At 42.9% G+C, this 14693-nt stretch overlaps 3 protein-coding genes across 3 annotated transcripts; all 3 read left to right on the plus strand.

Annotated features, from left to right (window-relative positions):
• Positions 1-235: 235 nt before the first annotated feature.
• EAE98_003408 (uncharacterized protein) lies at positions 236-3235 on the plus strand (the record flags this gene model as incomplete). Its single annotated transcript, XM_038951028.1, has 1 exon — positions 236-3235. One exon carries the CDS (start codon positions 236-238, stop codon positions 3233-3235), a length of 3000 nt encoding a protein of 999 aa, XP_038812492.1.
• Positions 3236-5164: 1929 nt separating this feature from the next.
• On the plus strand, positions 5165-5854 carry EAE98_003409 (uncharacterized protein; the record flags this gene model as incomplete). The annotated part of the gene is made up of 2 exons (XM_038951029.1): positions 5165-5369; positions 5427-5854. The coding sequence occupies 2 exons, from the start codon at positions 5165-5167 to the stop codon at positions 5852-5854; spliced, it is 633 nt and encodes a 210-aa protein (XP_038812493.1).
• Positions 5855-6924: 1070 nt separating this feature from the next.
• On the plus strand, positions 6925-7798 carry EAE98_003410 (uncharacterized protein; the record flags this gene model as incomplete). The annotated part of the gene is made up of 3 exons (XM_038951030.1): positions 6925-7215; positions 7402-7470; positions 7520-7798. 3 exons carry the CDS (start codon positions 6925-6927, stop codon positions 7796-7798), a joined length of 639 nt encoding a protein of 212 aa, XP_038812494.1.
• Between the last annotated feature and the right edge of the window lie 6895 nt (positions 7799-14693).

The following is a 14693-nucleotide window of genomic DNA, read 5'->3' on the forward strand; positions in this document are numbered from 1 at the left end:
TTGTAAAATCATAGTCCCCAGATTCTTTGCAAATGGATTGTCTGAATTATTAGATGTTGTCGCACAGTTAACAAAAACTGATGCCTGAATTTATCTTCGTGGATGCCTGATTATGAAGGATTACCTATCATTAAATTCGATGAGATACAAAGAAATATTTCAAACATTTCTACGATCGATTTCCAATTTACCCCCTTGAAGTATTCGCTCGATAAAGAGCGCGAAAACATACCGGATGCACGCCGTAGCATTGCGAGCTCTTCGCACACATAGAAACCCTCTCTCGCGACAGACATGCCGAATCATCGCAGGCTGCAGATTTCCCCCTCCCCGGCGCAACTTCCACCGTTCAGCAATTTCCTATAGTACACCCGACGACCCAGCAACCCCGCAAAATGACAAAGAGGCAAGAGCAGATATAGAGGATATTCCACGGATACCTGAAGATGGAGAGCAGGAAACCTCAGCAGATGTCCCGCAAACCCCTGCGGAAGCAGAATTAGAGAATCCAGTGGCAGAAGATTCTATACAGCCAGTCGAAAATGTAGACCCTGAGCAAAGGTCTCGGGGGAGACTCTCGGGGAGAACCTTACGAGCAAATCGTCAAAAACAGCCGGAGGGTCTGCCACCGATAATATTGCCGGATTGGTTTTGGAATAATGTCAAACTGGTCGAGGAGCTACCGCAGACAGGCTCACTCGCTGTTTACTACGGCGGTAACGTTCCAGAATTTGTTGAAAGTTCGCCAGGCCCCGAAGCGACAGAGAAGATGAGTCATGTAATCAAATCTATCGTTGAATGCGACCTCCCTCCTACCGAGAAAGCAAGATATAGCATGCATGTTGATGTTTACAAAGAAATATTGGCATCCGTCAGAGCGGGACTGAAGTTGCGTCCTTCACAGGCTGTCTTGGATGGAAAAAATATCATGAGGCCTATTCTCCATTTGCTATGCCCTAGAGACGGAGGAACGTTATATCTAGACTCTGTCGTGGAGACCATTTCGACCAAACTAGGAGCTGATCTTATACGTTTGGATCCAGTCGATATAGCCCAGATTTTAGGGCCATATATCGACGAAAACCTAGCCTGGACGGGGTCGAAAGCATCGCTTTTGGGTTACGAAACTTCTAGAATGGCGGGCAGGCTGGAGGATTATGAGAAAGATTCAAGCACGGTCCCTGAAGATGTAGAGGGGGTTGAGGAGGAAGAAATTACGGGCATGAGTAAAAAGGCTGGTCCCGCAATTGCTTTCACCGCGTCAAATTCTTCCGAGGCACAGAAAAAGCTCTCGGCAATTTTTAGCCGGTTAAAGGGGGCCCTCACCCCAGCAGCGGAGAATAACAGGCGTTCATCAGATGTTGTGATGCCATTTGCTACTTTCGCCGACCCCAACTTTTCGGCATCTAGCAATGGCAATTCGTCCTTTGGCAACGTGAAATCTAACGCTGAACAGTGGAACGATTTGAAGACTACGGCTTTACTTGAGTCATTTGTTGCTGCCGCCGACTCAAAACGTGCATCAGAGTCTTCAGGTGCGGATGCAACCAATCCCAAAGATCTAATCATACAAGTTCGTGATTACAAGGATTTGACTAGAACATATGATGGTTATAATATTATTGATAAACTGCGGACGGTGGTCACAAAACGCTGGCAGTCTGGACGAAATATAATCATGGTTGGAACAAGTTCATTGGAACAAGGAGAATCCGAGCTCTCATCAGCAGGTATTCAACATCTTCAATCAGACGTAGTTGAGGGCGAGAAACGAACTATCTTTGTCCCGCCAGACCGAAGAGCGGAACAGGATATAATATTCGAATCTGACGACAAGTTACGTATCCGAACTTTGAACATACGGCATGTTGAGGATATGATTACAAAACTTTCGGGGGATACGCCCGTGACTGTGGATATAGAAAAAGATCTCGACGTCGCTTGGGTAGCATCTGCCGGTTTAGAGGATGCAGTTTGGCATTACGCCCGTGTGCAAAGGCTTGCAACGACTATCCTAGGATTAGAAAATAACCCAGAGATCATAGATGGGCCAACATTTTGGAAAGCTCAACAGCTGCTCTCCGAAAGTGACAATGCAAAATTTTCTTGGGGCGCAGCAGAATTGAAGGAGGAAGATAATGATGTGAACAAGATGCTTGATGAGATCAAAGATTCCCCGAAAAAGACAGATATCAAAGAAAAGCTCAAGCGGATTCGAAAAACGTGTACTCCTCATGAGAAAAAGCTGCTCGGGGGTGTCGTCATACCGTCGGATATTCATACCAAATTCGAAGATGTTCACGCTCCAAAGGAGACTGTAGAGGCACTAAAAACATTGACCAGTTTGTCATTGATACGACCAGAGGCTTTCACTTATGGTGTTCTGGCTACTGATAAAATGCCTGGTTTGCTCCTGTATGGACCTCCTGGAACCGGTAAGACTCTATTGGCTAAAGCAGTAGCGAAAGAGAGTGGCGCAACAGTTCTTGAAATTAGTGGTGCTGAAGTGAACGATATGTATGTTGGTGAAGGCGAGAAGAATGTCCGAGCGATCTTTTCACTAGCCAAGAAACTGTCACCCTGTGTTGTATTTATCGATGAGGCAGATGCTATATTCGCTGCCCGTGGTGATACCAAACGCTCAACTGCCCACAGAGAGATGATTAATCAATTTCTACGAGAATGGGATGGCATGAACGATTTATCTGCCTTTATTATGGTCGCTACTAATCGACCATTCGACCTTGATGAAGCTGTACTACGCCGACTGCCTCGAAGACTTCTGGTTGACTTGCCTGTTGAAAAGGATCGCGAGTCTATTCTCAAGATCCACCTTAAAGATGAGATTATCGATTCGTCGGTCTCTCTCGCCGAACTTGCGAAAAACACACCCTTTTACTCTGGATCGGATTTGAAAAATCTTTCGGTCGCAGCTGCATTGGCATGTATTAGGGAAGAAAATGAACTCGCCACAAAGCACGAAGGTGATACCCCCTACACATACCCCGAGAAACGAATCCTCACCAAACAACATTTCGACAAGGCAATGGAGGAAATTAGCGCAAGTATCAGCGAGGATATGAGCACACTCTCTGCAATTCGCAAGTTTGACGAAAAATACGGTGATAGGAAGGGAAGAAGGAAGAAGAGTGCTGGATTGGGCTTCGGTGGTACGACAGTTCCCGAAAAGGATTCCGAAGCGGGAAGAGTCAGAAAATCACCAGTGGCGGCGTAGATACAAGGGCATATATTTGATTACAGTTAGAGGCACAAATGGCTCGCATTTGGGGCTTTGCATCGGTGGCGTGCATATCACATTCACGAATTGCATGATAGGGCGTCATGGTCATTGTATAATATGTGGCTGGGAAGGTAAATGCTATGTTACACATAATTTTGTAGCAATAAACTAGATCATGACTTGACGTTACTGTCTTCTTTGATGATGGATTGATCATGTGCGTGTTGGAATGTTTCATCGATAGTGATACTCAAACAGGTGTTCCTTCCATGACGGTAGCTTGATGTATCATTGAAATTAAATTTCGAGCAAGACGACGGGCACTAGAGAATTCGGTGCTCAATAATAAATCCAGACAACGGATTCACACTCCCTTCCTAATCTTGTCCCAAGTTCAAGGAGAATATAGGAACTCGATCATATCTACTCTCGGATGCTTTTGCCTCACTCCTGCTTCATAATATAGCCTATTCATTCCCTCCTTGATTTCGGGACAGAAGAATACACAGAATTTGTAGTCAATCCGATGTTATCATGTGAAATCTAGTTTCTCCTCATCACTTTTCCTGCTTTCTACATCCCGTTTCATCTTTTGATCGATTTGAAATTATCAAGTGGTGACGATAATCTATTTTAATTCCGGCTCCTCTTTCCTCTAGTATGTATTAAAATTCTCTATCCTCTTGCTACTTTCGAAACATGACCTGTTTATCCTCATCGTCCTTGACAGGAGCAGAAACGAACTAAATACATGATTCATTTGTGGAGAAAAGTATGATGATCTGAAGTCATGGTCAGATTATCATGTTGACTTCAAATTTCCGGTCTCCTTCCCTCCCTTCTGATCTTCTAAAACCTACTACCTGTCTTAGGAGTAATATTCTGTTTCTTCTTTTATTTGGTTTCCTATTGATTGAAAAACTCTTTTCCTTTTCAGTATGTTCACACCCTTTGATTCCTTTCGATACTATACCTCTCCTTTTATCTCCTGTCATACAGATTGAAGTACTCCATTTCTCTCCTTAAACTATGGAGAATATTAAATTTGGTTAAAATCATCACTTCCAAATCAATCTTAAAATGCACTTGCAAGTATTATGAAGAATGAACTTGCCGTATCGATGTATCAGCAAATGAAACTTTTAGTTCCCGCTCAACTGTTGATAAACAGCTAGGATGGACCTTCGAGGTATTAATGCTTAGTATTAAGCATAATAAAAGGTACTTACATTTAAAGAGAAGCTAGGATAGCAACATTACTATGCGATGCGAAGGATATAAAAAGACTAGTAGTCTCACAGTAAGCGCTGTTCCACAATACCGAGCATAAAAAGCGCGGAGGAACATCCCAGCCGGATTGACAGAATTGACAGGCGAGTTCATGATCAATTACCATAGGTTGACGAATCAATGAACTAGAGGGTTTCCCTCTCCTTTACGCTTTGAGGCCGTTTCGAAACGGTTCCCCAACTCCCCTGAAACTGTCAACTAGTTTTTCGCGTGCATGGTCCTCGTGATATTTCTTGGCGACGGCCAATTATTAACGGCCTCGACCATACGGTTGGTACAGTGCGACGTTCTTCGTCGTACAGATGTTAGTTCTGAAGATCCATCGATCAGTAATGAACTTGGCATCGGTTTTGGCGTCATGTTGCACAATTCCAAGACTTCTATTTCAGAATGGGACTAGACGCATGCAGAAAGACCAATATGATTTATGAAAGTAATACCCACCATGCTTTGGCCACGATTTTGCTTCTACATTCTCTGGCAGAAAGCCCCTTTTCCTATCTCTCCTATTTCTCAATTAATAATTTTAATCGGTTTGTTCAGCCTGGTTGCTGCGGGCGTGTATACTACTTCACATGAAATATACTTAATAAATTTATCTCTTCATCACTTCGTGGCCTATCATCCTCTAAGATGCAGCCACTTACTCTCTTGGTCTTGCTTTTTGCTAGCACATCTTTCGCAGCAACCACTACCACCACTTCAGCAGCAAAGGCCGCTTCGCCAGTAAAGATTGCTACACCCAAAGTCCTCAAACCTGCAACTCCACCTACCGCAAATGATGTAAAAAACTCACTTGACAACTGGGCCACATCTGTCAATACTGTCAATGAATATCGTAGGTCTCCCCTTCTCACTCTAGAAACCTAGTCACCCAATCTAACCACACGCACAGTCGACGATCCCAACAACTCCACGAAACTCAAGACCGCCATCGCTTTCGCCAAAGATGAACCCGTCCAACTCGCCACCCTGATGAAAACTCCCAACCTCTCTCCAGACGGTATCAAATCCGCCAAAGTTCTCATGGCCAATTTTCCCTCCATCGTCTCCAATCTGCAAAATGTGTATACAGGAGTCATGACCACGCAAGATGCCACCATGGCTGTAAATTTCAATCGATGCTGCACCGTGCTCCCAAACATCGGGAGTCTGTGGGCTGCAGCCACAAATGCGAGTAAGGTGCAAGAGAGCCCGCCTCCAAATCTGGAAGCGCAATGTGGAATGATGAATTGTAATGCGGGAGTTAGTGGAGCGCAGACTCAGGCGATGTCAAATGTGACGGGGTCGGCAATGGCGTCGGGTCTTGCTCGGGTGAGATGAATCACGAGATATCAGAGGTGGGGAGAGTTTGGGGTGGTTTGAATTGGCAAGTAAAGATGTCCTTCTGGTGGCGTGACTTGCGCGCATTTTGATTTTATATACTGTATACTACTGGAGGATTTGGAAAGAAGAATAAAAATATCAAAATAAATATACCTACTCGTTATTGTTTGTTGTCGCACTGCTGTTGCGCTGTAGCTATGGTTTAACGAATGCGACAAACATATACTCTCCGTACCTGCGCCATTGCTCATTAAATACAAACTTTTCCAGAATCCAAGCTTGAAGGAGACAATAAAAATGGAGTCGCATTCATATGTAAATTGAAGTTGTTTTCTTATTGGTTATGTATGTATGGTTGGTGGGTAGCTATTGAACAATTCCTCTGAGAGACCCACAAAAAATTCAATTCACATATCGGCTCGAGTTTGGAAGGGCAAAAAAGAGCAAAAAAGGGCAAAAAATTCTGTTCTCAGTAATCAGCAGTCAAGGACTGAGATACCGCCATGATAGCGGGTAGAAGTCAAATCTACAACATAGAATATTTAAAGTAGCCCCGAACCCACTGTAAAGCCAAAGTCCCCACACTAGACAGATTATCCTCGAAAGGACTTTGCATCAGCCTTGCGCGATACGAGCCGCGCCAGGCCTCTGTTCTATTTGGTCTGTTTATCCACTACACCAGTGCACAACCATGTTGGCATGATTGGTTGCGAAAATGACATCAGAATAGATTATATCCATCTTGTTTGTGTGGAATGGTGAATAGAACGGAGTATGTAGAGACCGACCCATTTGAACTATGCGGCATATTGTATACCGCCATTATTTGCCGTCACATAATCATATCAACCCACATTGAGATCTTGAATAATACCATCAACACTACTACCACACATCCAACCCTATCAATCACTAATTGTAGCAAGTTCGCGGAAGAAGATGGAGGTACGAAACTTTATCTAATGTTTGCTTGCCAGTTGGCATGAAGATAACTACCTAGTACTGCTGACCAGACCGCACATCAGCTTGTTAACATAGACCGGGAAAGATACACTGCGTCCATAATTATGATGGCGAGCGCGTTGAGATTCCCTCGCATGACCAACAACTTTTACAAACTTGTCAACGAAGTAGGCTATTTAGCATTCGCCGTTCACGTGTGCGACTGTGATGAATTTGAACTTCTCTGCAAGAAGCCGAAGCGCAATAAAACGAACAAAAGAGTGTTCTTTGTGACACGGAAAGAAGTCGATGAGGCTTGGCGCACGCTGTGCGAAAGCACTTTTGCAGTATGGCCAACACCAGAAGATTGGTCAGAAGAGCGAAAGCAAAAGTATCTTGAGACACAACTGAGCCAGGTATGAGCCAACTCTCGCGGATACCTTTGAGAGACTTAATGCAATGCTGACCTCTTTAAGCCGAGATTGAACAGCGCCGAACGGTTCTGGGCGAATAGAAGACGCCTGGTTTCCAACACAAAGAACCGCAAAAAGATAAGGCACAGAAGAAGAATCATTTATACAAACTAGTTAACAAAACGATAGCACGCTGCTGAAAACCTTGCTTGGTCGAACAGAATACGCCTCTCTCTCAGCTCAAAGACTGTTGGAATCGTAAGGCGTAAATGATGCAATATGTGCAAACTTAGCTAATGAAACATAGTGTGCCCTTTCCAAATTACAAATGGTGGATGAGGCCAGTGAGACGAATGTTAAGGCAAATTCGAAGGCATCAACGACTGGAAAACAAGGAAAACTGGCTGATGAATCGACTCTTGACAGACTGGAAACTGCTGCACCATTAGGTGAGACCGATCCAGGAGTGATGATGACCGAAGAGCAGGGCAGGTTAGCAAAACGACTGTCCCTTGTGCAGTTGGATGGTGTCGGCTCCAGGAATGATGCGTTTGGCGATGACGACGGGGATATTTGTATGGAGTAGTAGAGTAGAGGCGGGATACCAGGCTCAGAGAACATCGTTGGCATTAAATACAGAAATCATGGGGTTGGTGGGTTGAGAATTCATGTCTATAGGGGTAGCAACATGCTTATGCAGATGGGTAGCGAGGTTCAATGGTAATGATGTTTTGTGTCTTGAACGCTCAATAAAGCTTTTTCGTCCAAGCCACTCGACTTCTCTCTTCTTCACATTGGCTACATAGATGAGGAATCACTTCAAGGTTTCCTTAGCCAGTCTGCATTTACTGAGCCTATCGACAGAGACCGTCTACAACATCAGAGACACTGCAGCGCTATTGTTTTTTCCAGAAAGAATTGAACTGACACTGGCTCAGATTTAAGGAACACAACAACAAATATTTCATTGGGAAGTCCCGAGACATTGGCCTCATTGTACTTCATGAAAGAAGGTGTAGTATCATTTGCCCCAGCCAACAAAAATAAAGTAAAGCGAATCAAATCATTGGGAGTAGTCTACAAGAATATCAAATTCATTGATACAGATCGTCAACATGACTGCAAGATATTGTAGGGAGTTGGCTTCGCTTGAAGGGATTGATATCCTCATCCTCCAGGATACGAACGTACAACGGTCCATAATTCCATCCCACAGCAAGGTCAACTACTCAGACGCTTGACATTGCTCGGAGTGCCAAAGTGATGTTGTCAATTCAAGCATAATGCATTACAAAAATAAGCTGTTCTTACGACCATAGCGTCGAGTTTCTCTCCACGTATTTCCGCCGTATCTAAGCAGTGCGTACCCTCAACGAAAGCTGCGATCAACTACAACCCGGCTGATCCTAGCATTTGAGATATCTTTCTATGAATCTTCTACCCGGTGATTAGTTTCACCCCAGATACATGGACGTACAGATGTTTAGATGTGCAGGCTTTGATTAGGAATGAAGCCATGCATCCACATGTTTATAAGGATGAAAGCAGCGGTACACTGTGCGTCATACATATGGGCCATCTAGTAGTCTCTGAGACTTACGCTATCCAAATTTCAGAAAAATCATTTGACATATCGAGTTCTGTTTGGAGTGAAGTGTGAGAGTCTGGGAACCGAAGCAGATTTTTTTTGTCGACGTTCGTGTATGAGGTCACGTGTTGTTACAAGGCCGATATTTAGCCGTTGCAGGACAGCTCGGGACTGGGAAGTGTAGATGCAAAATTGAGGCTGGTGAGCTCCTTTCCCTTGAAGGTGTTTTTGAATCACGAAATCGGGTTATATTAACATAATTTTGTGTTTTCTAGCTCTTCTCATGGAATTCATCCAGAGAAATATTGATGACTAGTTGATATTTTTCTGCAGTACAAGAGCTAAGAACAGAGTAATGTGTATAATTACCAGTAGACGGAGAACACTTTGCAATAATGACCTTGGGGAAGGAGGGAGCATACTCGAGTGCACTAAATTTAATTAATCTGTTTCTCTGGGATTATGTATGGTATTCAAGTTGGTGCTAGCTATAGTGCCGTTGTGATTGGTAGAGGGTATTTTAGGAACACGATGTAAAATGGCATGGCATCGGGTCAGATGAGGTGGTTGATAATATAGTTCACGTTGATGACTATAATAAGTTATCGGTAGCATGTTGCGACCAGCCCTATAGTCATTTAGGGTGCTACACACGCTTGAGCTTCATGGATGCTTGTTTGAATGTTTGCTGATGACAAGGATATAAATATAGATGGAGAGAGCATTCATTTGGACATGATAAGACACTTAGTAACTTTAGTCAGTGAGGCAAATAGTAGGAGCATACTTGGGTAATTGAGAAAAAGTGTAATATTGATTATTGATACGCATTTGTCAATCATAAATATACAAAATGAATAGATAGCTATAGGGTGTGATATGTGGATTTGTAAGTGATGCATATGCGAGCAATGGAAGCCTCATAGTAAAGGAGGTCGCTAGAGTCTGGAAATTTCTCTATCACTCGAGTTATATTGTGACTCAAACCAAGGTAGATTGAGTGCAAACTCATGCCATGGTCAATGTCATGTAAAAGTGAAATCTTTACAAAACAAAACCAGACGATAATGCACTAATAATCGTTATTCGGACTTTTTCATCCATGTAGACTTACTTGGACGAATACTTTTTGAAGTATGACCTAGGATTGAATATTCAAGAGCTTGAATTTCATTTAATAGTAAGATGGGTGCATGCTAGACTCTGCTAAATCTACGAATAAGGTGCAATAAGGCGTTAGGTGGTTGTTCAATAGAGGAGGGGAATTTCTCAATGTAGACTGGTAAATAGAAGAGTTGTGTTTTATGTCAGAGAGGTAATATGTGATGGAATCTCGGGCCTTTCGAACTAGGGTAAGATATTGAGAAGAGCTATTTTCAGAAAATGGTGCACATTGTCAATCCAAAATAGAACTCCGATGAAGGGCATCATATGATCTGCTTCTGATGCTCAAAATAAATCAACTCAACGAGAAGATCCTGTTCAAATAGTCTGAACTTCTGGTTTAAATATGCATGGATGTTAAGAATTGCTGTTCCCCAATAGGAAGTCGGGGATCTGACTTCAGAGTGAAGCAGAGACATCAACGTCTACTGTCTGACGAAAGTAGATGTAATCTTGGGCTAGTGGAAAGCAGAGTAAATTCTTAGGTCAATAGATCGATGTACACCGCTCGAGCTTTCGAGTCTAGTCCTTCATGCCGAGCAAAGAACATGCTAATCTCTTTGAGTAGTGGACCATGCTTATTCGGTCAATCTGTTCACGGTGACAACAACGGGGTGCACACATACTATGGCACCTGCATTACCACCATTCGCTTGAGTTTAGTCTCATAATACTTGAATTTGTCTTCCAAAATGGGTTCTAAGATGCAACGAAGTGTTACATGAGAAGCTTGAATGATTCATTGATGGCTTGGGAAGCATTGCATCCTATGATTCTGCAGACAAGTTAGATAGATCTTGGTGGATGATGAGGGGAGGGTTATTAATAGTCCGATTGCGGGTCTTATAAACTAAGTTGCATGTGAAGTATGTTATTTCTGTGGACCCAAGCTATCAAGCGCCCGGGTAGCCGGGGAACCGCTTTGAACAAATACGGAAAGACTGGTATCTGACAGGACCCAACGAAATGAAAAAATACGCGTCTAGTTGAATTATATCCAACAGTTTTCTCATAAGCGACAAATATATATCAAGCAATCCACTTCCAACAGCGGCTCATTCGTACGCTGTATGCCAATCAAATGGTGTCATAAACATCTGAGATCGCAGATATCGGGTAAAGGAATGAGCAATGCGGGCCCAGTGCAAACCTATCATTCGTGTCAGTACATTCATTATCTTTTTGTGTAAAGATTCCCAAGCTAAATCATAAGATGATAAATCTTCAACGACTCTATGGCTTCGTATTGAGCGAGTCTGATTTTGTAGATATGTGACAAGATATCTTGGGTGATTGTGACTGGTCAAAGGACATAGATGTTCTATTTTTATATGAATTAGAAGGTTTTCAAGAAGTGGAAATTTTGAGTCTTGTATCAACAAGGTCGCGACCACATAGACGAATGGCTGGTTGAGTCGTCTTCATCTAGCCGATGTTCCGGCACTCGGCAAAAAGATCTGGAATTGACAGGCGGTATTAATCGGTCGACAAGGGGCACATGGAATGAGTGGACAGGAAGACAACACGGACAAAGACCGGAACTTTACAAGGTCGTTTAATGATATACGGGGAGACTTCTACCGCTTCGAATGTTGAATGTCACATGAAGATGGTTGAGATGTAACCCCGCCATTTTAGCAAATTGTGCCGAAAATAGCAAGTTACTCGGCATAGATGCATATTATTTTCTATTTCGAGAGTAATTAGCTGGCATTTCGGTTGTATTACGGCAACTGACCAATTCGAGTGGACAAAATTTGCATCAATTACAGCAAAACCTCTCTATAAGGATCCCCCCTATAAGGATAACCTCTTTATAAGGATATGTTTTTCGGTCCCAAAAATTTTTAGGGCTAAAAAAGATATATATCCTTAAAACCTCTCTATTAGGATATCCTTATATTTCTCGGTCCCAGGATTACATATATCCTTGTTGGGCCAATAAGATTATCAGGATTTGAGCTATTATATAATACTATATGGAGAATTTAGATAGACTCAATTGAAACCTAAAATATGTCACGGAAATGGCCCGATCGGGACTAATCGGAAGGATATTACTACTATATCGGGATTAAGCGGAACCTCTATACAAGGATACCTCTATATATCCTTAAAAAAGATTACAAAAACCGGTATCCTTATAGAGAGGTTTTACTGTAGCGATTATTTATTGCTATCAAGGCGAGAACGAGATCTGACCAGGTAAAAATGTAAGGATACAATAAGTGGCTGGTAAAAGACCCGAATAAGATATCAACTCTGAACTCATTCGCAGATGTCCAAAATATCGCATATAAGACTGATCAGAAGAATGGTAGGGCATGGCTCGGGTATTGGATAATTCCTGATTGTCACGAGAGTAGAGATAGATGCGGGATGTTTGAAGGTGGCGTTTCTGCATTTGAGGGAATGGACTTGTAAACAAGGGAATTCAATAATTGCGAGGATACCGAGGATACCTAGAAAGCACAATTTGAAGGTTACAAAATGTCACAATCAGATTAGAGAGAGTTGTTGCGAGGCTCCAGGGAATCAACTAACTTCGTCGTCTGATGGATCCACTGTGATAACAAAGTGAAGAACTCCCCAGATTCAGATGATAATTATCTTTAGCCTCGTCTCCTATTTTCAAAGTAAGAAATGGCGAAATAATGGGTGATTTCGAAAGATCATTTTTCCGGAGAAGGAGTTCAAACTGCAGTCAGCACACTCGGCGGAACATGGAAGTGCGCAGCCAAAAGATTTGAAGCATTCAACCAACTCCTCGAAACAATATGAATACACTCCCACGTTTCTAACGCATGGCAAATTGTCAATGCTCAGGAGGAATGCAAATGTACAACAAGAAAATTAAATTGGAGGATGAAAAGGAGTTTGTCCTTTTTGTTTCTTGTTTCTTTTGGCTGATTGTGGTGTTTGTGATAATTGTTTCGTCTGAATCCTACAACCATCACAGTTTGATGTTCGTTGAGCCCTGTACTAACTTCTATCTTTCCCTCTTTCCTCTCCAAATTCCACCCGTTCGTCTCATCTAGCGATCAAACACGAGGTAACTTTTGACTTGAGTTAGCAGTAACTTACTGTGCCAAATAGATTGATTCGTAGTTATTGGACCCTTTTTCCCCTCACTTTCTGAGCATCAATCAGAAGATCCTTAATCCATAGAGGTTCTGCCACAAGGAAGATGTAGGCCATCAGGGAGGACGGTTCTTGTCAACCCGGTATTGATCAATGCCATGCCGGTAAAATTTTCAAGTTCACAGGGCTACCCAGCAAAAAATCTAGATGCTTGCAACTTTACAAGCCCGACCAAGATTGTCAGCAGTGAGCATCTAACAAGGAAACTTAGCGATTATCTCCAAGAGTGCCGTATCTGTACAACGATTCAAGAATTCAAGCAAATACAATAGCTCATTTAGGTTTAAATGAATTAACCGCTCGGGAATTTCTGTTCATGAACAATTGCGGTACAAGATTACACCAAGAAACGGTGAAATAGGGTCTGATAAGGATGCGGGAAAATGGAAGATGCATGCTTACGACGATAGCCAAGATTTGTGAATCCCGATGTTGGATTGAAGATTGCTTTCGAGAAGAAGAGGTTTCTTGAATCCTAGGTACCTAGATGCCGTATGATACCTGCCTTGTCAGGTAGGGTAGTGTGGCATCGTAGCAGTGTCGCAGTGTCGCAGTGTAGCAATTCGATAAATGAGGTTATTTCCTTTTGTACAATCTTACCGTGGTACAAGTGAAGAGATACATGGAACTTCTCATCTCGTGCATATTATCGTGATGGCGAGACCAACGAAGAAGAGGAGAATGACATCTATCGACAACTAAAAAAAGATACACGGTACGGTCCCGGCACGAACAACGAATTTGTGCAACTCAGATATTGAGGTAGAAGGGTGGAGCATAGATCGTGTGGTTAAAATGGCAACTTTTAGATGAAGACATCAAGGATTGTAAGAAAGTGACCAGCATCCATCTTGGTAAGAGGCGAGAGAGGCGTGAGAGGTAAGGTCGAGGCAAGAGATGGTTCGAGGGCACGTACGCCATTCGGCAACGCTAGACCGGATTCTGATTAGTTTTGTATTCAAGCTTCTCCAGTCCCCAGCTAGCTTCAATTCCATTTCTATTCTTGACTTCTTCTTTTTCTTCAACATTCACTGAGTGACATGCCGGTACCGAGAAGCGAGTATACGAGTACACCCACCGGTCTGCCAGTATGCCAGGTGCGTTCACTTCAAACACAAACGACAAAGAATCCTTGTCGTTTGCTACCTACCGACCTCGATTCCCATACGCCCATTCACTTGCAAGCTATCGTCTGAAGCTCTCTGCACCCCTGGGTATGCGTGCAGGAAGGGAGTGGAAGGCAGGACATACTATGGACGGAGAAAGATGTAAGATAGAGGCTCGAGGGTTGGAGTCTTGGCTGATGGAGATGCAAGGTATCGTACATACCAAGAAAGCCAGAGAAAAGCCCTTGTCTGCAAGTCTGCAATGCAAGTCTGCAAGCCAAAAAGTGGAAAAATGCACAGATGCCAGCATGAATGAGGTCCACATCTATTTCTATTGTATCACTCGACAAGGTTCATGATTGTTTTTCTCTTCTCTTGTTTGATAACTACGTTACTAGGTACCATGTACTACCTACTAGCTACTCCTCCGCATTGAGCTAGTATGGCATCTTCAGGGTCCAGCTTAATTCACCAGAGCTTGT

The sequence above is a fragment of the Botrytis deweyae genome, assembly GCF_014898535.1.
Source record: "Botrytis deweyae strain B1 chromosome Unknown BDEW_006, whole genome shotgun sequence".
In the NCBI taxonomy this organism is placed as follows: Eukaryota; Fungi; Ascomycota; class Leotiomycetes; order Helotiales; family Sclerotiniaceae; genus Botrytis; species Botrytis deweyae.